The sequence below is a fragment of the Penicillium canescens genome (genome assembly GCF_028828765.1).
Source record: "Penicillium canescens strain IBT 15451 chromosome Unknown utg000005l_segment0_segment0, whole genome shotgun sequence".
Classification (NCBI taxonomy): Eukaryota; Fungi; Ascomycota; class Eurotiomycetes; order Eurotiales; family Aspergillaceae; genus Penicillium; species Penicillium canescens.
In genome coordinates this window covers 1455746-1478859 of record NW_026703967.1, presented here as the reverse complement: position 1 = coordinate 1478859, position 23114 = coordinate 1455746, and the positions used below count along the sequence as shown (strand labels likewise).

The 23114-nt window shown below is 48.9% G+C and overlaps 9 protein-coding genes across 9 annotated transcripts; 3 read left to right on the top strand and 6 right to left on the bottom strand.

The window, feature by feature from the left end:
* Nucleotides 1-62: 62 nt before the first annotated feature.
* N7446_008151 (RMD1 family protein) lies at nt 63-1487 on the top strand (the record flags this gene model as incomplete). Its single annotated transcript, XM_058516896.1, is given in 3 exon segments — nt 63-170; nt 190-447; nt 552-1487. The coding sequence occupies 3 exon segments, from the start codon at nt 63-65 to the stop codon at nt 1485-1487; spliced, it is 1302 nt and encodes a 433-aa protein (XP_058370542.1).
* Nucleotides 1488-1812: 325 nt separating this feature from the next.
* Nucleotides 1813-3362, top strand: N7446_008150 (T2 family ribonuclease; the record flags this gene model as incomplete). Its single annotated transcript, XM_058516895.1, has 6 exons — nt 1813-2090; nt 2140-2434; nt 2504-2696; nt 2754-2993; nt 3069-3166; nt 3216-3362. The coding sequence occupies 6 exons, from the start codon at nt 1813-1815 to the stop codon at nt 3360-3362; spliced, it is 1251 nt and encodes a 416-aa protein (XP_058370541.1).
* Nucleotides 3363-4193: 831 nt separating this feature from the next.
* On the bottom strand, nt 4194-7024 carry ace2 (putative C2H2 transcription factor (Swi5); the record flags this gene model as incomplete). The annotated part of the gene is made up of 3 exons (XM_058516894.1): nt 5701-7024; nt 5348-5651; nt 4194-5322 (listed from the first exon to the last, which is right to left on the bottom strand). Exons 1-3 carry the CDS (start codon nt 6401-6403, stop codon nt 4194-4196), a joined length of 2136 nt encoding a protein of 711 aa, XP_058370540.1. The 5' UTR covers nt 6404-7024.
* Nucleotides 7025-7421: 397 nt separating this feature from the next.
* Nucleotides 7422-8187, top strand: N7446_008148 (ubiquitin-ribosomal 40S subunit protein eS31 fusion protein; the record flags this gene model as incomplete). Its single annotated transcript, XM_058516893.1, has 3 exons — nt 7422-7515; nt 7602-7876; nt 7946-8187. 3 exons carry the CDS (start codon nt 7422-7424, stop codon nt 8033-8035), a joined length of 459 nt encoding a protein of 152 aa, XP_058370539.1. The 3' UTR covers nt 8036-8187.
* Nucleotides 8188-8295: 108 nt separating this feature from the next.
* Nucleotides 8296-10077, bottom strand: N7446_008147 (uncharacterized protein; the record flags this gene model as incomplete). The annotated part of the gene is made up of 5 exons (XM_058516892.1): nt 9843-10077; nt 9632-9732; nt 9134-9215; nt 9025-9085; nt 8296-8339 (listed from the first exon to the last, which is right to left on the bottom strand). Exons 1-5 carry the CDS (start codon nt 9879-9881, stop codon nt 8296-8298), a joined length of 327 nt encoding a protein of 108 aa, XP_058370538.1. The 5' UTR covers nt 9882-10077.
* Nucleotides 10078-13223: 3146 nt separating this feature from the next.
* Nucleotides 13224-13899, bottom strand: N7446_008146 (uncharacterized protein; the record flags this gene model as incomplete). The annotated part of the gene is made up of 3 exons (XM_058516891.1): nt 13224-13515; nt 13586-13817; nt 13887-13899. 3 exons carry the CDS (start codon nt 13897-13899, stop codon nt 13224-13226), a joined length of 537 nt encoding a protein of 178 aa, XP_058370537.1.
* A 2654-nt stretch (nt 13900-16553) lies between these two features.
* prs2 (proteasome core particle subunit alpha 1) lies at nt 16554-17621 on the bottom strand (the record flags this gene model as incomplete). The annotated part of the gene is made up of 5 exons (XM_058516890.1): nt 16554-16940; nt 17017-17229; nt 17290-17384; nt 17484-17543; nt 17615-17621. The coding sequence occupies 5 exons, from the start codon at nt 17619-17621 to the stop codon at nt 16554-16556; spliced, it is 762 nt and encodes a 253-aa protein (XP_058370536.1).
* Nucleotides 17622-18119: 498 nt separating this feature from the next.
* Nucleotides 18120-19523, bottom strand: N7446_008144 (WKF domain-containing protein; the record flags this gene model as incomplete). The annotated part of the gene is given in 4 exon segments (XM_058516889.1): nt 18120-18604; nt 18616-19215; nt 19230-19436; nt 19469-19523. The coding sequence occupies 4 exon segments, from the start codon at nt 19521-19523 to the stop codon at nt 18120-18122; spliced, it is 1347 nt and encodes a 448-aa protein (XP_058370535.1).
* Nucleotides 19524-22350: 2827 nt separating this feature from the next.
* On the bottom strand, nt 22351-22767 carry N7446_008143 (uncharacterized protein; the record flags this gene model as incomplete). The annotated part of the gene is made up of 1 exon (XM_058516888.1): nt 22351-22767. The coding sequence occupies one exon, from the start codon at nt 22765-22767 to the stop codon at nt 22351-22353; it is 417 nt and encodes a 138-aa protein (XP_058370534.1).
* Between the last annotated feature and the right edge of the window lie 347 nt (nt 22768-23114).

The window sequence follows — 23114 nt, the reverse complement described above, 5'->3', positions numbered from 1 at the left end:
GTTCTGTGGTTCTGGAGTTGAGCTGGGGTAGGTCAGGGCGCGGGCCCGGGGAGCTTGGTGCCATGACTAAGCGGGGTTCTTCGCCCCTGCAAAACGATGTCACTGACGAACTCTCGAGAATTGTTCCTGACACAGCACTATGTTTGCCCGACCCTCTGCCTACTTGGCTTGTAAACGGCCAATAGCAAGGCTTCTTACGCGATCGCAGAATCAATCATTTCCTTCACTAGCACCCCCCGACGGTTCTCATCCAATGCCAACTCAAGACAATATAACACCGATGAGCCCACTGATGATGCTTTGGATTCGAAAAAGCAGCGACGGAGGAGTAACAGATTACCAGCAGCTCCCACTTCCTTACGGCGAGTAGCAGTCGAGGCACAAAGGTCGAAGGACGGGTTCCTCTCTAAGGCGCTTCTCAAAGAGCAGGGTCTATATCGGACTAAGGTAGGAGCAATTGATAATCTCACGGACTATCTTTGGCTAAGTCTCCTGTTATTTCTAGACAGTGACTGCTTACGCCGTGGCCGAACAATTCAATATTCGCCAAGTCAGAGACATCTTGCAAGAAAAAAGGATACGAACCAGATCCTTTCGAGACGGGGCTCTTTCCACAAGTTGTTCACGTTCAGATACCTATTGACACTATAAGACGCATTACAAATCCTTCTAGCGTCGATTTACCATCCGACGAAGTGGGCGATGTCTTTGTGTTTCCCTCCGGTACGGTCGTGGCGTGGTCGCTTCCCGAGGGATTCACATCTTTTCTGGCAACACAAACTCTATTGCCCGCGGCAGAGGGCGCTCATGTAGACGAGTTGGAGACAGAGGATCTTGAATTCGTGGAGGACCCAAACCGTGAAAACAGTGTGATCAAGGGCGACACGATCATACTGGGAACGAACCCTGGTCACAGCGACGCAGAAGGACCACTCGTGGCGCAACAATCTATTGATACAGTGCTGACCAAGGTTGCATTTTCGTCTGGCCTCGCTCGGAGTACAAAGTTGGCTGTTCTTGAGAGTCTTCTGTCGAACTATTTCGAGTCGACCCGACCAATTCCGACTCTTCTATCAAAAGGATCTCGTCTTCCTTTCACACGAGACTTCATCCTCCGCAAGACTGGACAGCTATTGAGTGTCCGCGCGCAGCTCAATCTCTATTCGGAGCTCACCGACTCTCTACCAGATATATTTTGGGACAGTCGACACGAACTAGGCTTGGAGGGTTACTATGAACAAGCTGGCCGAGCTTTAGATGTTGGAATTCGCATCAAGCTTTTGAACGAGAAAATGGACTATGCGCAAGAAATTGCCAGTGTCCTCCGAGAACGTCTAAGTGAGACACATGGTCTTCGACTCGAATGGATCATCATTCTGCTCATCGCTGTCGAGGTTGGATTCGAAGTGCTGCGACTATGGAAAGAGAGAATGCATGAACAAGAGGAGAATATGCGGAAGGAGAAAAACCAAGCCGAAGCCGCGTGAGATTAAACTTTGTAAATGTTCCGATTATGATACCCCTTCACTCTTGAATACAACTTCATTCTGAACTTTTTTAGCTGTCGGGGCCAATTTATATTGTAAACAAAGCCCGCATGACCATGTCACCTGCCCCCGCGCTTAGTCATTTGTGACTCCGCACGAGACGACTGCAGCAGTTCGCCGACGACCCTGTAGCCTTAGATAACCTTATCCCCAGCGGGATTCGAACTTCCTTGACTCTCCTACTTATATTTATCAACTTCCTCTGTTACCTGTTTCGTTCATCTAAGCACATTCGTTGAATTTCGAGTAAACGACTGGTCAATCGATGATGCGGGGATCGTCGCAGCAGTTCCTGGGGATCCCAGGACCCCAGAAGATCCTCAAAACCTTTGGGTCTTTGTGGCTCTCGCAGACACCAGAAGTCAAAACATCTGCAGGGACCTCCTCGTCTTGCCCTGTGTCCGAAATCAGTTGTCAAGCTAAGTATCATGGCCAAGACACCTGCTGTTTCAACTACCCCGGTGGCCAAATGCTGCAGACGCAGTTCTGGGATGTGGACCCTGCCCTTGGCCCTGAAGACTCCTGGACAATTCATGGACTCTGGTAAGCTTGTGCTATATCGCCGGACCGAGGGTACACTAACCCCTGTCAGGCCCGATCACTGTGCCGGCGGCTTCGACCAATTCTGTGACTCCCGACGCAAATACAGCAATATTTCGCTGATTATTGTCGATTCAGGTCGCGGAGATCTACTTGAATACATGAGCGAATACTGGAAAGACTTCCGCGGTGATGATTCGAACCTTTGGCAACATGAGTGGAACAAGCATGGCACATGTGTCAGTACTCTTGAGACTCATTGCTACGAAGATTACATCCCGCAACAGGAGGTTGTGGATTACTTTGACAGGACGGTGGAGGTCTTCAAGGATCTACCTACTCATGAAGTAAGCTTTGCCCTTTACAATACGACAGCAACCAAAAGTGGTTCAGATCAAGGTACTAATCTCATCTAGTTCCTGGCCAATAATGGAATTGTACCATCACAAACACAGACCTATGCTCTCGCCGACATTGAAGGTGCACTAGAGCGTGCCCATGGAAACCCTGTCACTGTTCGTTGCCAACGCGGTGCCCTCAATGAGGTCTGGTACTATTTCAACATCGCGGGAAGTCTGCAAACAGGGAAGTTCCACCCTGCGAGCCCTGGTATGTAAAATTAAAAAGTAATTTGTTTTTGAATTGCATCGTTGACTTGTATAACAGATGGCCAAAAATCCAACTGTCCTTCGAAGGGCATCAGGTACCCACTGAAGCATGCTCGGCCCGAGCCCACTCAGACAACAACTAGCGGCCACCCCGATCCTACAGCACCCAGCGACCCATTTTCCGGTAGGGGTAACCTGATTGTTTCTAACCGCAACCAAAAGCATGGTTGCATCATCAGCTACGGAACATGGTTTACGTCGGGTACCTGTGCTACCTTCCGGACCGAGAAGATATCAGGTAAGTAGCTGTACTTCCAGCATATGATCTATTAGGTCATGGCCAGATGCTAACGTGATGATCACTCTCTTGCAGATGATGCGTTCACTTTGAAATCCAGCAAGGGGGCCTGTGCCTTTGAGCAGGACACCCTTACTTGCGGACCGGATGTAAAAACCCCTAGCGAATTTACTGTGCGTATATCTGCTCTAACCCTTTATTCGAAATTCTCACACTACGCAGGTTAAGGATGGGAAACTCTCCTACGAGGACAAGACTACCTTCTATGCTGATCAGGCACCAAGAGGGCGTACACAGAGCAATGTGTATGCTTCGCAGGAAGAACGGTCTATTGAGATCGAAATCACCTGGGCGTCTAAGAGCTATTGACACTTTTCTCGTCCTCTGCTATAGTTGGCGTTTGTACTTATTTTCGCGGGATAGAGCGGAGTTTGCCATAGAGATTTCGGCACACAAAGGAGGGAGAGGGTCTGAATGACAGCGGCTACGAGGGTGATTAGAAATGTGAAATATATATGGATGGAAATGTAGAAAGGGCGTCTCTACCATTAATTATGATAGTTTCATAAGAAACTCCGCTATGCATATGGGCTTACACAGGGTGAATTAGAATTGTAGCCATAAGCTCATTTGTATGCGTAATATATTTGAAAATAATAGAGTACAGGCTATCTTCAAGTGTGTCTTGCACTGAAAGAGAACATCAATCAGGTAAGTCATACCTCGTCGACAGGTAGGTACAGAAAAGATCCATTGAAAGTAAAGACGTCTGAAGTACATATAGCATCATAAAATAGGGAACACATAAGGACAAAACACCGGGAAGAAATGTCAATCATGTAGAATCACGCCGTCATATAAACCAAACATCTGCAAAGAGATGTAATAAGGCCAAAAGACGTGAAACTCAGAGGGAATGGCATGCTTATGAAAAGGAAACGTAAATAAAAATGGGAAAAACAAAGGGGCAATAAGGGCATAAGGGGACAGAACGCAAGAGCCTGAAACACCCCAAGTCCCGCAAAGCCATTTCAAATACCGAATGTGCAAAGAAGAAAAACGCCCAGATTTTGGTGTCGTGTGTCATTAAAGTGTACAAGGTCATCTCGTATCGTTGCAAAAAGTCTCGCCGTGAAGAAAAGGGTCAGCTGCGTCATCTATATAGTCGTGAAGCCGTGGTGATCTCTTGATAGAACTCGCTCAAGGGTCGACGAGGAATTCATTGGACAAGCAGTCAATGGGGTCGGCCAGCTCATCGTCCAGGGTGGGGAGACCAGAGAAGTGCTTCTCGGGGTAGAAAGATGATGTGACAAAGTCGCTGCTGTCCATGAACTGATAAGTTGGGAAACTAGGCAGACCCGAGTTGGTAAGGTGTCCAAACTCCTTCTGTAGGTCTTCAGATGGGTCTTGCGTCATGAAAATATCGATATCTGAACCAATGGAGGATTCTATCAGGGTGGGCGCCGTGTGGGGAGAAGACATCTCCCGAGGGGAAAGGGCAGATCCACTGTAGATAGATTCCTGCGAGTACGGCTCAGAAGTCAGATTTGATCCGTAGTGTGCCATGGCTTGCTCATATCTGGCATGAGCCAACTGAGGAGGTGATAGTGGCAGCATGTCATCCTCGAGCTTGGCGTCGAGAGAGTTGTACGTTCCAGATGGCGAGGAAATATCGTTGTATCTGTTGCCAGGGGAGGTAGGCGGCGTGAATGACGAGACGGCACCGGATGGTGCATAGTTTGGCGAGTTGAACACAGGAGCCTCTTGGAGAGTACGGTGGGTCTGGATTGAGGGGAGCGAGGCGGCCTTTTCGGCAACCCGTTGACGAGTACGAGTGGACTTAATCTGGCGAGCATCGACATCAGGACGGTTGTTCTTTCTCTTGGGAGGGCGACCACGCTTGGTGGTCTTGGGAACCACTCCGGTAAAGCCGCCAACGCACATATCGCGCTGGCGGTGACGAGTGAGAGCATCTTGTCTGGCGAAGCTGGCACCACAAGCACATGCGAAAGGCTTATTGCCGCTGTGTGTCTTGAGGTGACGTTTGAGATCATGTCCGCGGACGAAATGTTTCTCACAGATGTCGCACTTGAACTGACGGTCTCCAAGGTGTGTTTGGACGTGAGACTTAATGTTCTCCTTCCGGCCAAAGCGGCAAAGGCAGTCCGTGAACAGACATACCCACTTGCCGTCCTTGGGATCAGGTCCTGAAATGTACTTGGCAATCTCATCAGTTGACACACCAGTCTGTTGGACAGAAGCCTTGACTCTGGCGTCAAGATCTCCATCATAAGCAGCCGGCTGAATAACAGATGATGCGGGGGAGAGACTCTTTCTTGGCTTTGGTAGTGGACGATGGTGCTGAGATCATGGGCTTTTGCGGGGTCACTCCATAAGAGTTAGGCGATGGCATATCAGCAACTTCGGTGAACGAGGACCCGGTAGGGGAATTGGCGGGCGAGGGTATTTGATGCTTGACTTGCATGGGGGTGACACGAGGGACTCCTTGAAGGGACTGGGTTTTCTGCATCTCACAGGAAGCAGGCACATGGGGGAAGGAAAAGCTTTGGGACTTGGTAGGTGTCGGGTCATTGCTATACATGGAATAATCAATGGATCTTTTCAAAGGGGTAGAATCTGGGGTGAGAGGTGAAGCGTCTGACGGGATATTAGCGCAAGTTAATTTCAAGTATGCGATGAAACCTACAATCAGTAGACATTTGCGAGATAATCCTCGCAGAAGGAGCCTTTGGTTGAACAGAGACTGGATGCATCGATCCTGCAAAAGCCGTCACCTGTTCGTTCTGGGCCATTGGCATGTTGCGCTGGGGAAACAATTCCCAATCGGCATTGTCTATGAACTGTTGGTTTTGCTGGTTCGAGAATTGTTCTTGCTGCATACGGTGCAGAGCGAGCTTCAATGGTGTGTTTTCGGAGCACTCGCTGGCTGACCGGGACAGAGCCGGAGCACCGATCGAAGATGGTGAAGGGCTGCCAGTGCTAGTGTGGATCGCTTGCAGTTGTTCTTGGTTGAAGGCCTGGCAATCGGAGCCGAGCGAGGGCTGGTATTGATAGGATTGCTGCACAGGCATACCCGAGGGCATATATGACTGCTCTGGCTGTGGGGCATAAGATTGATACTGATGTACGTTCCTCTGTTGAGATGGGTAACCTGATTTTTCGTTAAAATAGTCTCGTAGCTGCGAAACCGTCTTCGGCATATGCTGTCGGTCCATGGCGACATGTGGGCTGAAAGAGCTGAAGTCTACCGTTTGGCCCCGACGATGTGAGCGACGGGGTTGCATATTGGACATAATTGCCGGCGCGGCGACCTCGAATGGAGCTGCTGGTGTGGAAATTTGACGGCGATGGCGGCCGTTTCCCAGCGCGTTCGGTGCGGCGGAAATCATGGCTGTGCAGCCGGTTGACGGTTGATCCTGGTAAGGTGTCAGTCGGTGAACCTGAAACAATTGAACGCGCAAAGAACGAAAAGCGAAAGTGGAAGTTGCTAGAGCCTCAAGTAACTATAGCAAGATGGAAAGGGGTTTAGAAGTGACCACTCAAGGCAAAGATCACACAGCTCCAGATGTTCTGAATTGAACTTGAGTAGAAACCTTGAGGACGTGAAGATGTGAAGGTTTATTCTGGAGCACTGGAGATCTATCTATGTGACCCGCGGTTCCCATCAACAATTGGGTGTTGGCATGGCAACGCACAGGGCCCGGCGTCTGGGAAACCAGGCTCTGACGCTGGTGGGCCCACCCCTGCCCACTTGGCCGATTTATGCTCTTTCTTCGCCTGAGATCGAGGCCTTGCTTGCAACTATTCTCCATGTTCTTCTGCAAGGGCTTTCTGGTGCTGCGAGGAGCCTGGAATATCATCAGTCCCTACGTAAAGTTACCGGCAAATTGACCTTCCTCAGTTCGTCTCCGGGGAGATTGGGGTAAACAAGTAGATAAACAGTCAATCTGATGGCCCGAAGGCTCCATAGATGGGGCTGTGGCTTCCATGTCGTCACATTTTTAAAGCTGATATTCGACCTATCCAACACGGGACTTGCAACCTGAGGCATAAAATAATTAACCGCATCTGGGTCACGTGTCAGGCGCTCTGCTTCCAACGGGACATTGTTTCTCCGAAGCTGAGGTCATGTGATTCTTGAGTCAGCCTCTTCATTCGTGCTAGTCTTTTTCGGGTCAGGATCCACACACGTGACCGCACAACGATTTTAATCGGCTCCAGCCCACAACCATTTTCTCTAATCTTGCAAGGTTGAGGAAGACACACTTGTCGAGGTGAGTTGGACTTTTTCTTGAGCAGATGAAGATGTGATGAGCATGCGACTAGCTTACTCTGCATTTTCTACTGTTCAATGAAATATCCTTCATTGCGAGCATCCCACTGACTTTTCCACAGGCCTTCATCAAGATGCAGATCTTCGTCAAGACCCTCACGGGTAAGACTATCACCCTCGAGGTTGAGTCCTCGGACACCATTGACAATGTCAAGTCCAAGATCCAGGGTAAGCGCATCTGAAACCCCGAGCGTGCGCATGTGCCGCTCTCGAATTTGCGACGGTATCTAACGTTCGACCCCGCACCAGACAAGGAGGGTATCCCCCTGACCAGCAGCGCCTGATCTTCGCCGGCAAGCAGCTCGAGGACGGCCGCACTCTTTCGGACTACAACATCCAGAAGGAGTCGACCCTTCACCTCGTCCTCCGCCTGCGTGGTGGTGGTAAGAAGCGCAAGAAGAAGGTCTACACCACTCCCAAGAAGATCAAGCACAAGCACAAGAAGACCAAGCTCGCCATCCTCAAGTACTACAAGGTTGACGGTGACGGCAAGATCGAGCGTCTCCGCCGCGAGTGCCCCGCCCCCGAGGTATGTTTTACCCATGTCGCAAGACATTCTCAAGTCCCAGGATCATCAGATTCTAACATATTATTACAGTGTGGTGCCGGTGTCTTCATGGCTGCCATGCACAACCGCCAGTACTGCGGCAAGTGCCACCTCACCTACGTCTTCGACGAGGCCAAATAAATGGTCTAAGTTGAGCAGTGGTGTTCCAGTATCGAGTTCTAGCATGGTTTCGCTAGGCTGGGGCGACGTATTGGGATATCATTGTTGATGTTACGGTTGATGGCTGTGTGCTACGATCTAGACAAAAATAAACAACCTTTGGTGTATTCCAACTATTTCATCATGTAGAGAGAACTTGAATTCGTATGCTATGAACATTGACTATGTAACCCATAACGGAGCCATGATTTTCAACCAAGCAATGCTGTGCGGGCATCGAACTATTGCTCTGGGAGCCCAGCCTGGATGTTGTTGTACTTACTCTCTGGATAATGGAGAGCGTTCGCCGACTGATCCAAAGCTCCCGGGCCACCCACTGCGTCGACGAAGACACCGATCAGACTTCCATCAGATGCATTGGCCGCCGGGCCTCCCTTGTCGCCGCTGCTCTCCCACCACATGCCACCACCCAGGCCGCGCTGCCGGATGTAGTTAGCCTTCACCTGTGCCAGATGAACAGTGTCGTACGAGACCATGGTCCGCGAACCGCCATCATAGCACCAAGATGCTCCTGACTCTGCATCGAACTGCTCCTGGGCTCCTGGCCTGGGCAGCGCCTTGTAATCCCAGACGCCGTTTTCCCAGCTGCCTTCGCCGACCCCCGAGAATGGAGCGCCAGGCCCATCGGTGTTGGTGAATGCACGTCCATACAGTGGCATTCCCATGACGATCTTCGACGGGGGAACACCACCAACATTGATGTAGTAGTTAATGGCAGAATCGGCAGAGAAAGGAGTGGCTGCAGGGTTGGAGTTGGAGTGGACGATGTTCGCCTGGTGGCCAGCATTTTTATCCCAGCTTCCGGCGAAATCATAGGCCATGAGATTGTAAAAGTCTAACAACGGGGTCATCTCTTGCAGTCGGAGCTTTTCATAGTTGTTGGGCCCTGTGATTGTCTGTTTAGTGACACAAAGCAAATCTAAGATCGAGAGAGTTCATCGTCAACATACCTGCAGGGCAGGCGATCGTCAAGTAGAAACGACGATCAGGACCAGCTGCATTATCAAGAGCCTAATCCTGGTCAGCTGGTTCATTTGGCCTTCAGGGAAATGGACATACCTCTCGGCACTTCCGGAGCAGAAGAACCAGGTTCAAAGCCTCGTTGTCATCTGATAATAGCATGAGTCTCCCTTCCTCTCCTCTGGTATATTTCAATCAGCTTACCCTTGGGATACTCCCAATCAATATCAATACCTGAAAGAATCAGCCAGAGTTCCGTTGATACAAATTGAGGGATAAATTATACCATCAAATCCTAGATCCAGAACCAGGCGTGTTGCCGATTGAGCAAATTCAGTACGACCCTGGTCTGAGCTTGCAGGCTGTGCGAAATTCGCCGAGTAAGTCCAGCCACCGATGGACAGCAAGTTCTTCAACTTGCGGTTCCGCTTCTTGAGCAGGAAAAGCTGCTTGGCACATCCATAGACGTTGGTCCCGACGTCATTCCAAGAGTCTCCCGGGTAATGCTTCTCGATATCAGACCAAGAATCGGTCAGGTACCTGCAACTTCGGTCAGCGAATGCTCTGCATTTTGCAAGGGTAAAGAGTAGATCCTACACTTCTCCGGATTCGGGACGGACGTTAGCGAATGCATAGAGGATATGCGTGAGCTTCTCTGCGGGCAGATCCTGCGGGTTATAGTTGCGGCCGTAGATCGCCTGTAGCAAGTTTGTCAATACGGGTTGTTCCTACAAGCACTGGGTGTGGTGATAGGACGCGGATCGTGCGCTATCAGAGTGAATACGACAAGTCAAACGTAAGCACATACCCAGTTGACAAAGTAGGCGACGGATTTCATTTCAGACATGGTTGATGCAGGAGGGGTGGCACGAAAGTAGTAAGAGTATTGCACAAGAACAGCCACAAACACCAGGGCAATGAAGGCAATTGGTTTCAGCTGATAGGCCACAGTTTCGACAAACGTCAGAAGAAAGTTATGTTGAGGCTCGACAGAATCAAAGGCAAGTGCAGTTGTTTAAATGGAGGGGTACTTTATGTCGCAGCCTAACTGTTAGCGGATCTTTGTACCTGGGCATTTTATAAATAACAACGCCACGACGTCATTGGGCAGGGACCTGGTGTGGCGGTGTGCAGCTCACCTAAGGCACCGATTGTGGCTGAATATATATGAGGTTTAGATCAAAGATTAGCAATAGGTGTCAGAGAAAGAGAGGCTACTATAGTACTTGAAATGCAGTGTTTATATATCTTGAAGGTAAACACTAGGAATTACGTGCTGCGTGACAGTTCTGCCTGCACAGAGTCGCCGTACGACCTAAGATATCAGTCATGCTTCTAAAATATACCTTTGACAATGTTTTGCACTGCTTTGAAATCTCTTAATTTGAGGTGTGTATTAAGAAAAGCAAATTGGGAGGTCTCATGTGCTCGTGTTTCCCAAGTATGCATGCTCTGGACAAGAATGAGACATACATTTAGTCCGCATGAGGATAGGAATGCCGTGTTATTTGGAACTCTAACTCCTAGTCATAAGAACCTCGCTTACTTGGCTTACCTTTTGACTTCATATATCTTAAATCTGCTAGAAAGAGACTCAAGATCACACAATCGGAAAGTTTGCTGATTATGACGGCTCTGAGTTCCGTCTTAACAAAATCGAAAAGTATCCTCCCTTGCTAGGATGGCACTTGGCACCAACTTTCACCATCGATCATTCGTCACTTACATGAAATGTCAGGCGACCAAAGTCTTTATGCCGAAGACATCGTTTTCGGAGTTAATTACTTATCTCGCTGATTTGGCGCCAATCAATTGTCATTCTGCATACCATGTAGCAAGTGACCCATGACATCAAGGCCATCGATAGATGAGTAGGCATATGCAATGGCACAACTTATTGGACCCTACTTTGGCGCCACGTTAAGTATTTTTTCTTCCCCCCTCCTTTTCACTGTAATCTATAATCAAGGGGATGACTTTTATTTTCTTTTTTATTACAGTATGCTTATTCTTTTACGTGTTTGTTGGTGATATATAAACACCTTTAGCAGTGCAATGGAATATACGTATCCTGATGTGCTAGAAACTGTGCCTAAGTCGACAGTGGAATGACCTGCTGCAAAATCTACGTCATTCTCGTGATTTCCCGGACATTTCTGAGTCATTTCATATCATCAATTTGATACCTCAATCTGTTTAGGGCATAGGCTACAGGAGTCTAGAAACCAAGTTCCCACCTGCATACGCTCGAGCAGAGATGAAACTTATCTGGTGGTGAAACCAGATGCAATGGGAAACAATCCTTACACCCTGTACAACGAACAGCTAGACTGTCAAAGCAGCAGTGGATTGCGAAAAGGGCGCGTGCATACATGCATTTCCTCGTCACATAGAGAGCGAAAGACCAATCTAGTGTTGTTTGAATAGAATAAAAATGAGTTCCAGAAGCACTAGCATTATTCTACAGAAGTACCAAGTGACCTAGACAATATATGAACACACAAATTGCACCACCGTGGATGTGGTATTCTCAGCCTTAGAACAGTGGTACTTCCTTGAATCCACCATGTAGCTTCGGATGAGTGGAGAACGTAGACCTGAAGAAACAGGATAGAGTGCCGGACTAAATATTTATTGAACCTCCGTACCAAAAGATCGGGATTCCAGCAGGATCAATTGACATTACGCTGTTTAGCTCCCTCCAAAAAGGTGAAACTAACCCAAGACCTAAAGCACCATACACATGATTCATGCACAGTGGAGTAATCTGTTCATTGGACCGAAAGAGGAAATGATCAATTGTGGGTAGACACATAAAAGACGATTCAACACATGGCAACACCAGATGTCACTCTAGCCTAGAAGCAAAGGAGAAAAAAAAGAGAATGCCCCACTAATGTTTCATCAATAATCTAGGACTCCGTAGAGAAACCAGTTTATAGCACCTCAGGCAGCGGACATGACCCCAAAAGAGACGAGCGCGACGGTTAAGCAGGATATGGTTTCCGAGTAGATCCACTTATTAGTTGAAACGGAGAAAAATACAAGTAAAAAAAAAAAAGCATCATCTTTAACTCCAATTTCCAGAAGGAAGCCTGAAAAACCAGCACCAGCTGAAGCCGAGCCGACACATGGCTGTGCAGCGCACCGATTGGCATAGCACGCAGTGGACTAAAGCCTTAGCCCCGGATCCACCGAGATGCCGTCTCTCCAAAATCTCCATCGAAAATCTGACCCATATGCCGATCGGTAAAACGTCTTTTTCGCCATTATCTGGGCCCATCTACGTGGAACACTGTATACTTCGGCCGGTTAGAAGGATTACCGCCGGATATCCGAGGCCCGGGTTTCTTAGTATAATCAAGTACGGTGTTTACATGCACATTTTAGACTTAATCTGCAGTTAATGTGTACCGGTGTGGTTCCTGATCCTCTTTTTTCTGCCTTTCAGCTGGTATCTCTGCCTGAGCGCCCCACGTGTCTGGTTCTTCCGTCTGTGCGATTCGCCAATGACATCGATCCCATAGGGTTGACGGACGTAGGGAGGCATCTCTGATTAATTTAGCGCACAGGGTCTGGACTTTTTTTCTATCCCTTTGCATACGAGCTACGTCCAAGTACGTGATGAGTATACTCTTAATGAACACGTACTCTTAACGCTAGACACCCAATGGTTCAAGCTAGTGTGGGGTCATTAGGGTTATGCAGGATTCACCTGAGAGATCAGTGGCAATTGAGACCAAGTCTTTCGAGCTGGGAAAACGAGAGAGCGGAAACTAACAAGGATATCAATCAAACTCTCATAGCCTAAGTTACACAGCAGATACAATGCAGAGTGTGAGTGTTCAATGTTCAACGCGAAGCTCAACAACATCCCATAACACCTTAACGAAAAGTAAAAACACAATCCAAAAAAAGTGACAACAAGAGGGGATATCGTAGCTACAACAAAAACCACGCAGTAAATCCAGACTTGTTCTTGTCCTTCGCTTCACTCGAGGGCGGCCAACACTTGCGACCAGCGCTGTACCCGCCGCCCCCGCATGCTATCCCGTGTATGCCCCTCTAATAAAAGAGCCCATACATGGCCAACCGGACTCCAAGCGTCCGGGAATAAGTAGAATGCAAGGCTCCCCAAAAGACTCTCAACTTCGTACAACATGTATTCGTTCGGTTTCATGTATCGTCATTACCGCCCCGCAACCCAGCGACGGATCGCTTCGAGGGACGGGTCGTCGTCAAGCCAGTGGCCTGCCCGCATGTCGGCGGCGCGGAGGTCCGAAACAACATGGTGATCCGTGATGCCATTGAGATCCTGATGAAGCGTGGTAGTAGCGGTCTTCAGGGCTGCGGCTTTGTCAGCTGGTGATCGTTGAGCACGTAGGATGTTGATGCGGGCTATGGCCCATCGTCGGGCTGCGGCGGCACGTAGGTAGATCTTGTGTGCTTGGAATCGGCGTGCGCTGCTATCCACGATGACTCTGCAAAGAGGGAAGTTCGTGTTAGTCTGGAACGATTGGAACCCTGGTTGAGGTGTGCAGATTCGTGTACCTCTGTAGCTCGGCTTTCTCGGTTTCGACATTGCCTTGCCCTGTAACCGGACAGGGCTGATAGTTGGCAGACGACAAATTCTGAGCGGAGGCTAGAGACTCCCGGAGTACCACATAGCCTTCCTCATTATGATCCGCTTGGCACACTTCCATACGCTGTTGCGAGATGTGCAACAGGAGAGTGCGGTAGTCGTTGATGATCTCGGCGACACGCATAGCGCGGGCCTGGTTGACTGTGAGGGGGTGATCAGCACTGTGTTCGGCAAGTGAACCTTCTAATTGATGGATTGAGAATAGCTTACGTCCGTCCGCCATGACTCTTGGGGTATATTAAGTATAAAATGGAGATAATAGGTCAATCCAAGGAGTGGAAGGAAGTGGGTAAGAAGAAGTATAAAGTGGCATCAAAGATGACCAATTAGAGAAAGAAAGGCAACGATTAGAGGAACTGATTGTCCACGAACTCGTGAATGTTAGGCCACCAACGGTCCTACGGAGGGAGAGAAGGAAGATATAAATCTTCCAAAGTAGAAACAGCCTTCTCCTTACCCCATACATGATGACAGCCAACGACCTCGATGGGTCGAATAGGGAAAAAAAAAAAAGAAATATCCTCAAAATAATAATGATAACCTAAAGAAGGTTCTCAGCCCGTGACAGCGGAGCCAAACGTCAGTAGGATCATCATCCCAGGGACCAGCTGCACCAATAGACGGTGAAGATCCCACGATCAGGGAGCTGGGGTGGCCGAGTACAGCTGGGATGTAAAGCGCGAGTGGGCCATGGAATAGCTCCCGAGAAACCGTCAACGGCAACAGGACCACCCTTGTTCCCTAAGAGGGAACCAGGAGTGGGGAGATGCCTGAGAGAGCAAGAGGGGCGTGGCCAGGTATGGCGTATAGCCTGGAAACATGGCTTGTTTTGCCTCCGTAAGAACCAGGCCCGAGCTGCAATCTCCCAGTGGGGAGCGTTAGTTCCGCATTGAGCAAGATTAGGTTCCGGTGCACTTCGATTTGGAGTTCTCCTGAGGAGAGACAGGCGACTTCAGGACGTTGATTGGAGAATGGACGAACTACTCAAGTGGGGACTTATTATTTTTTTATGCATAGGAAAAAGGAGTAAGTTCAGCCCTGGACCTGCATAGGCGAGATCTGTCTGAAGTGGAGCGAAGCAATTAGGGTTCAGCTGCCTTTGCCACACTTTGACCCATCACCGCCTACCTATCCAGGAAATAGTTGGATATTCAAAGGGAATTTACGCGCCTAGATGCGGCTGTAGCTTTTTGTGTGTATGTTTTTATTCTGATGTATTTTTCCCCTTCTTTGTCCAATTCCACCAAAGGGAAAGGTGACCATTACGTGTCTATATTTAGGCCCTGCGTTCAGCCCAGCCACTGCTGAGCCACATGTGGCGCCCGGCTCGGAGCTGGACTTTCTTTCTACATGTAACTTTGCTAAGACCAACAGATCCTCCTCAGCGTTGCAGACGTTCTATTGATACGCCACAGCCAGTGTCATAGCTGCGCTGATCTGGTTCACTTCGGCAATCTTTAACAGGGGGTTCAACTTCTTCCGGGGTGAGATTCACAGTTCCAATCGCCTCGGCTTCCCTGGATCGAGGGCTGTGTTGGGTACCTCGCGATACGGACACAGGCTGCTGACCACCCCAACCCCAGTGGATGTGGCTGGTGACGGCGGTTATCAATAATCCCGTTCTAACACTTCAGTCTTCCTTTAACCTATGAGTGACCCGAGACACAAATTGAAACTTGAAGAGTATTGAAATAGTACGAGGGAGGAGAACCGCGGTCCAAGTACTATCTAGCTCACCAGGCTTCACATTTCCTGCATATTTCTATCTTCTTACACATACGGTTATATCAGTATTTGGGGTCTGTCTTTCTCAAAGTCTCAGTCATTACTTACATTTGCTACCACCCTGACATTATTCGGATGACCGATAAGAGCATTCCTGAACTGTTTGATGATTCCTGGTATGATGTGGTATGATCGGGCCCGCTAAGAACTATGCGTGCAATGGAATCAGCTTTCTAATCAGATATAAGTAATTTGAACGGGGCACCTTGTGTTTGTTGATCTGATAAAGGCCGGTATGACTCTGCGCGCACTGGTCCAGCACCATGACGAGGACAAGAGCCATTGGTTACTGTACCATGGGGTGCATTTGTTGTTAGGTATATCTTGGCCAGGATCCTACCCAGGCCAGGATCCTACCCAGGCCAGAACCGCCACAGATCAGCTTTACAGACCACGAATTTCGCTAATCCAACCTATCTACTGAAGATGAGACATTTTTAATTCTTCAAGTGTAAGTTTGCAAATCCGAAGACCGAAAAGAAAAGACTGCTTCGTTCAATTTTCGAGCAGTAAGGGGGTAACGAGGCTATTGGCTCCAAATGGTTGTTGTGATGACCTCTCTTACTATTATACCTATCACGTTAACAAGAATATTGCTAGCTGTTTGCCAGGCCTTTGCCAGGTCTTAAGAACTATCTTCCAAGGGTCTCTTGCCAATTCAGTAACTACTGTAGTCTCTAAGTATACCAGGGGAGCTCTCTATAGCTATATAGATCGCGACGCAGCGATAATGCAGAATATTACCAACCTCCTCATATCTCCATCTGGACTGATTGATCAGAGAGTTGCAACTAAATTACCTGTGGCAAATCCCCCACAGCTTGGACCGAGGTTGATATTAACAAGTCTTGGCCCGAGAAAACGCGAGGCTAGGGGCTGAAGAGCCGCATGAACAAAGAAGTATGGCGTCAAGATGCAGGATTAGATCTCGCAAGAACACGGGGACTCCGAAACACGACTGAAACCGTAGCATTGCAGGAAGTGAGTTATCATTCAGATCGTTTGTTTGTCTAATAGCAGAAAAGGGAGGAAAAACACGGGGTTCCTTCCATTCCTGGTCTCTTATCTCAATTGCTTGCAAATCAGGTTCGCTCAGTCCTTCTCAGCTATGGCCTGCAGGCGTTCATCGATCTCTTCCTCTGTCAGGGCGCGGAACCCTGTAGTGGTACCTTCCTGGCCATCTTCGCGCGGCCCACCGACAACACCAATCTCAATCTCGTGCTTCTTGAAATCGACGCTTAGCACGTTGCTCAGGGCAGTGATACCCAGTTCCACAACTTCCTCCCAGGAGCCTGGGGCGGCATCCTTGTTCTTCAGCTTCTTCTCCAGGTAGTTGAGCGCCTCCTGCTGCTTGGGGCCGGATGCTGTCGCCTTGTATCCAACGTAATATCCAGCTGGGTCACACTTGTAGAGCTGAGGGCCGGCTTCATCATCGACGGAGATCAGGGTTGTAGCCACGCCGAGTGGTCGCATGTAAGCCTGGAAGATTTCAAAAGAACCACGTTAGTCAATTTGCCCCCAAGTGAGAGAGTGTTGCACGGTGACTGAGACCTACCCTTTGTGTGTAGACCTGGTTGATATTTGCCAGTCGCTTTGCCAGAACATCGCAGGGCATCTCGTATCCGAACTTGTACCGGAACTCAGCAGCCTCGCCACGGGCCCGGTCGACAGACGCCCGAGCATCTGCTATGGAACCAGTCATCACGCAGCCTACGGAAGGTGAGATCCGGAAAACATGTGAAACGGAGGATGGGTCGATCAATTTGTCCTGATGCGAGACAGATTAGCATAAGTGCGCCTCCGGCTTCGGACGAAGAATCCAGCTTACAGCGACTTTCTTCTGGGAGAGGACCACAGCACAATCCTTCCCCCTCACACCGATGGAGGTGATGTTGGCCGAGGTGATGGCCTTGAATGCATATTCTGAGACACAAGTGTTAGGTGAGCGGCCATGATGACAGCGCGGGGATTGAGGCCGGGGGGTAGACGAGTGAAAACGATCGAGGAGTCAAGAGCACATACCGACTTGGTACAATCGACCCTGGTCAGAGAAGATAGTGATATGTCTGTCGTAGGCGCTTCCTGCGGAGAGAACCAAGGTCAGTCGGGATGAAGTCATGGGGCTAGGCTGTGCCATCGGCCAGAGATCATACCAGACATGATGGCGGTGCTTCAAGTGTTTTGTAACGGGATAAAGAACAACACAGGAAAGGAATAAGAGAGAGGGTCCTGGAGATGAGACGATGGGGGTTGAGCAGTGACGCGTGCCTGAGCTGCCTAAGCTCAAGCTTGAGGTCGGCCTCACCGCCTTCAATGCCATTGACCAGGCCAGGTGCACTCCAAGACATAATTAACAATGTGAACCGTTAATTTATGAATTGGCAATTAGATTGCCAATGCTGTCTACAGAGTACCATTATGCTTTTCTCAGTTGCATGCAAATATGAGTACCAAAGCATAAAGACTAGATACACCCTTCTTACTCGACTAGGTTACCCAAGAACACATACTTCGATAGTTTATCAATGGTGGTCAACATGAATAAAATGACTTTTGAGTATATGAACATCAACATAATTACACCGTCCCATATGCTGTGGTAGAGATATGCACATAAAACTAAGGTAACGATCCCCCCCAGAAAGTGGCCTAACAAAATTAATCACTGTCGCTTTCACTGCTCGAGATCTCAATTTGAGCAGTTCTAAGCTTCCGCTTTTGGGTCTTCTTGGGAACCTTTGGCACAGGCGCGGGCTTAGGCTTTTCTTCACGGACCGGCAAGTTCTTCTTCTTCCTTGCCTTGCTTTCCTTCTTTGAGGGAGTGTCCACTGCAGCTTGCTTAGCAGGGGTGGGTGCAGAAGCCGAAGCATCAGAATCATCGCTGTCACTGTCGCTGCTGCTACCGCTGGAAGAGGTGCTTTCATCGCTGCTGCTATCCGCGGCAGGCTTGGCAGCCTTCTTGCGAGCCGGGGCATCATCATCAGAACTGTCTTCGCTGCTGCTAATATCAACAACGACGGTTCTGTTCTTCCGCTTCTTGTTGGCTGGGGGCTCTGTAGACTTGGGTTTCCGCTTGGGCTTGGCATCTTCGGCGCTGAACAGCTTGCCGGCGACAGCGAAAAGACCAGCTCCGCTCGCTGCCTCTTTGGCAGACGCTTCTGGGCATCTGCGTTCAGATCCTCTCCGATGTTGATGCTGTCCAGTTTCTCGTCTGCTTCCGGCAGATGTTCACGGAACGCGTTGATAGCTTCGACGTAGTCAGTGTTTGTGTTTTCCTCCTGGTTTTCCGCTGATTCATCGTCCTTGGGCTTGTCAAGATCCATATCGGCCTTGATCACATCCCTAGCAGCATCGCTCAACCGTTGCTTTGCGGCGTCACCACGGAGTCCCTGCATGTACGCCAGCAGCGAAGTGTTGTACTGATAGGGGACATGCTCGAGAGAGTAGAGGTGCTTGAAGAGGTTGGTTTCGCGGTTCTTTTGGAACTTCCAGGTCGCGCGTGCTCGGTGGTAGTGGCTAAGGTAGGAGAGAATTGGAGTCTCGTGGACTTGTGCCTCAGTCGGGGCGGTGCCGGTTTTTCTTTGCTTCTTCTTCTCCCGCTTGCGCTTCTTCATATCTTCAACTGCATTGTCATTCTCCTTGTCTTCGGTGTCTGCCTCGGCTCCATCGGTGGTAGCAGCTTCGTCCATGTCGACATCCTCGGAGGCACTGTCGTCGTCGCCGTCATTCTCCTTTGTCCCAGGTCCAAAGGACACTCGCTTCTTTTACTCTTCTTTGATTCAGAGTCCTTGTCCTTCTTCTGGTCATCGTCTTCGGAGTGGCGGCGCTTCTTCTTTTTCTTCAGTTCGGCATCAATTTCGGGGCCAGCGTCCTCGGAGGATGACTTCTTGCGCTTTTTCTTGTCTTTCTTGCCGGACTTAATCTCTTCGTCATTGGTGTCGATTCCTTCAGGCTGTGCGTCTGTGATGCTCTCGTCTGTAGAGTTCTTCGCATTCTTGAGCTTCGACCCGAGCTTTTTGAGGCCGGGGATTGAGCCGACTCAGTGTCGGTCAGCTTCGCCATTGTTGCTGCGTATGGCTACAACGGGGTCGGACAATACACAGTGTATAATCTGAGGACGGATGACACTCTCAAAATGTCTGAATTGGGTGTTTCCAGCCTAGCAACTGCGACTCCGACTGTGGTGAGACTGGGCGGAGACAACTTTTTTCTGCCAGCTGATCGGGCGGACCAATCAGATCCTCCCTGCATTATGTATCTTCTTCGGTGATTTACAGTAGCAAATTCAGGGTCCAATTCATATTAGATTCTCCAGGATTCCTGAGTTCAGAATGGAACACCCATAGATTCCTCCCAATGTCATCAAGCTCTCTGGCTGTGCTAGAGCAAGTCCTTTGCTCCTTTACCATGCCGACCATTTCATCCAAAATCTTTCATTGACCTCAACAGTTCTTTGAGGCTAGATAAGAAGATTCCCGGGGATGTCACTTCATGTCAGCTGAGGATTGCTAACTCCCATACAATTTTCATAAGAGTCATTGAATATTTACTGTCTGTGCTGGGTCGACATAAGGAATGACAATTGAGTTGCGTTGCGCCAGGTAGCTAAGGAGAGTTTCGGTCATGTCGACGAATCTATTGTCATGGAGGGAATGGAATAGGGAGAGTGAAGGGAACCGGCGGAGGGAGAATGGAGAGAGAGAGAAGTACTAATAAATGGCTCGGCCGCGCTTTTGGCGCTATGCCAATTTCTTCGTAATATAGGTCGAATGCCCGTTGCTATGGTATTACGAGCTGAGATACCTTCCCTTCTAGCTGGCATCCAACTATGCTCTTCAATGTCACTTCATAACGTCTGCGGTACGGACGACATGACCTGTCCGGGTGCATCGGTGTAAATAGACCTATTAGGTCTTACCCTGCTAGGTCAGCTCCATTTAAAACCAAGGAAACTGAGCCATACAGGCACTCTGGACGATCCTTATATTAACAGATGCTCTAGAAGCCACTAGGCTCCTTGATTCTTAGCCTTGAAGTGATTCTACAGTAGCATAACTAGGCAAGAAGGAGGAATACTAAAACCAGTTGAAGAGCTCGGGAACGTATCTAACTAGGTCTAGAGAACTTGTAGTATCTCATCCACAGAAAAACATCCACAGACAAAAAAAGGGCAACTGCCGAGCTACTGTTTGTATAGCTGCAGGTCAAAATAGTCCGTACTTCTGAATTCGAGGTCTGGAATATGTTATCTTAGGAAGAACAATCTGCTGTATTCTAATCAGCAAAGAAGATGTCTTTTATGGAGGCACCTTAGGCAAACAAGTGCTTAGTCTGCCGGCAAAAACAGGCATCTATGCACTAAGTATTAATCTTCATCTCGAAATCCCGAGGCTTTTGTTGCATTAAAAGAAATGAACTCGGAATAAGGAGTTTCAAGTCTCTTTAAAGCAGCTGAACATCGACTCACTGATCGACGAGGGTCGAACGATGAATTTAGAGAAACAAACCAAAAGGCAACTATACACAACTATGTCAGATGAGTGATGATGACCTTATGGTCTGCTCGCCGACCATGCGTGGTTTCAGCTAGATGGAGAAAGTCTTCAGTGAAGCTTTGGCCGATGAGGAGTCTTCGACGCTGGACTGATCTAGTGCATGTTCTCTTAAGCGAACATTGTCTCAAGCTACATCTTATACGTTTGATATTCTTCGAAGGGATAATATACAGATACTGCTACCTCGCTGCCTCACGTCCAATCCCATCACACTTCGGTCTCCACTGGCGACTAATCATTTATACCAGTGGTGGAACGAACCATGGCTCCCAATCTAGCGGAATCTACGCTCGAAGTTATTCATAATAAGACCCTCAGCGGTGAACTGACCGCCTCCCAGATGGCTGAAGCAGCTGGCTGGAGCAAGCGCGCAATCATCAGGATCCAGCCTAACCTGCAGCTATTTAGTACCATCAAAGCCCTTTCCATCAAAGCTAGACGGCTATAGGAATCACGCTGATAATGCTAGAAGCCTCGTGCGATCATTTGCTTGAGAAACCGAATTTATACCTTTATGTGATGGAACTGTTCTTGCTGGATAAATTCGACGTATCCACACCTAACTCCACGATCAGCGACGCCCTGTATCGTAAAGGGTGGTCAAAGAAGACGGCTCGACAAAAAGATAGGGAGCGAAATGCGGATTTAAGTGATGATCACTGTCATCTGATCTCGGAGTTTTGCTTATAACACCTCGTCTACGTAGATGAGCCTGGGTGTGATAAGTGGATAGGGTTCAGACGGACAGGCTGGTCTCCTCTTGGTATAGCACCAGTCCAAGTGTCCAAATTCCATCGTGATCAACAATATCAGATACTGCCTGCATTTGTACGTATCTACTTCTCTTCTACAAGAATCAGTTCATGTATCAATTTATTCTACTATTTCGAGTATCTGACCCATCCCAGATCTCATATCTTACCTGAGCGATAGGTGTTCTACCCTGTACAAGTAGATTGTGACATGCGAATGGGGATGCTGCTCTACCTCACCAAAGTGTCCTAAACAAATGATAGCTTGCAGTAGTACAAAGGTTGCTACGAAATCGCATATTAGAATGCCACATTTTCTCGTCATCTGCAAATCTGGCTTTGCCAGTGAAACTTTGGGGCGAGATGCAGGGTCAGTGTAAAACAGTACCAGATTAGCTTGCTCTAGTCTTACTTCTCGTCCGCTTCTGCAAGAAGGTCGAAATCCAAACACATATTGAATACTTAGGCACAAATAAATAAGTGCTCCAAAGACACGCCAGAGATGTTACTACCGCTGTAAAGATTTGTCCAAAATCACTTTTCTCAAAAAGGTGGAAGATTTGGCTTGGGCCACGGACGTGATCATGCCTCTTCGATATGCCTGCCTGGTATAGGCTCGGCGAGCGCTGCTCGCCACGTAGGTGCACTGAATTTCTCAGTAAAGTACTGTATCTCGTGCACCACAAGTTCGCGAGCAAACTGCATAATGGAGACTGAATATGTTGGTACTCCGTCATAGGTGATGATGCACTCGCTCACCCATAGATGGCCGTCGCCTGAGATCCGTAGCACCGTGAAATGCCGGTCAGCCGGGTGTCCACCACGCTGTGCAGAAATTGCCGCACGACCTTTGAAACGCTCCCCTGATTGCGGGTAGTCTAGGATCGCGTCTACGGCATAGATGGCGTATTCGGCTTCGGTATCACTGTCATCCGATGCCCGCCAGTGTTCCTCGATTGCTTTCCTGGTCAAATTCATCGCACTCTCATTTCCGGTCATTATGACAGACAATAATATACTTTGGGCTGCTAGCGAAGGCGCCGGTAGGTCGTGTATTCCAGCGAAGTTATGGGACAGAGGATATATCAGTCTGTCGCTCGGTGGATGAGCTTGCTGACCAATGCGGCCAATAACACCACGACTTCCCCCAGTACTGCGCAATATGCGTCCCCAAACGGGCTCTCGCCGCTTTCGCTGGTGGGGGGCCTTCGACAGTCCAATGCAATTGTACCTTTGGATGAGTTTCTCGACCGCTAGCGGAGCAGCGGCTGAATATTGGCTTCCGGCAGAGCGTATGGCTGATCAACGAAAGAGAAGAGGCGGCAAAAACAAACACTTCCCAAAAT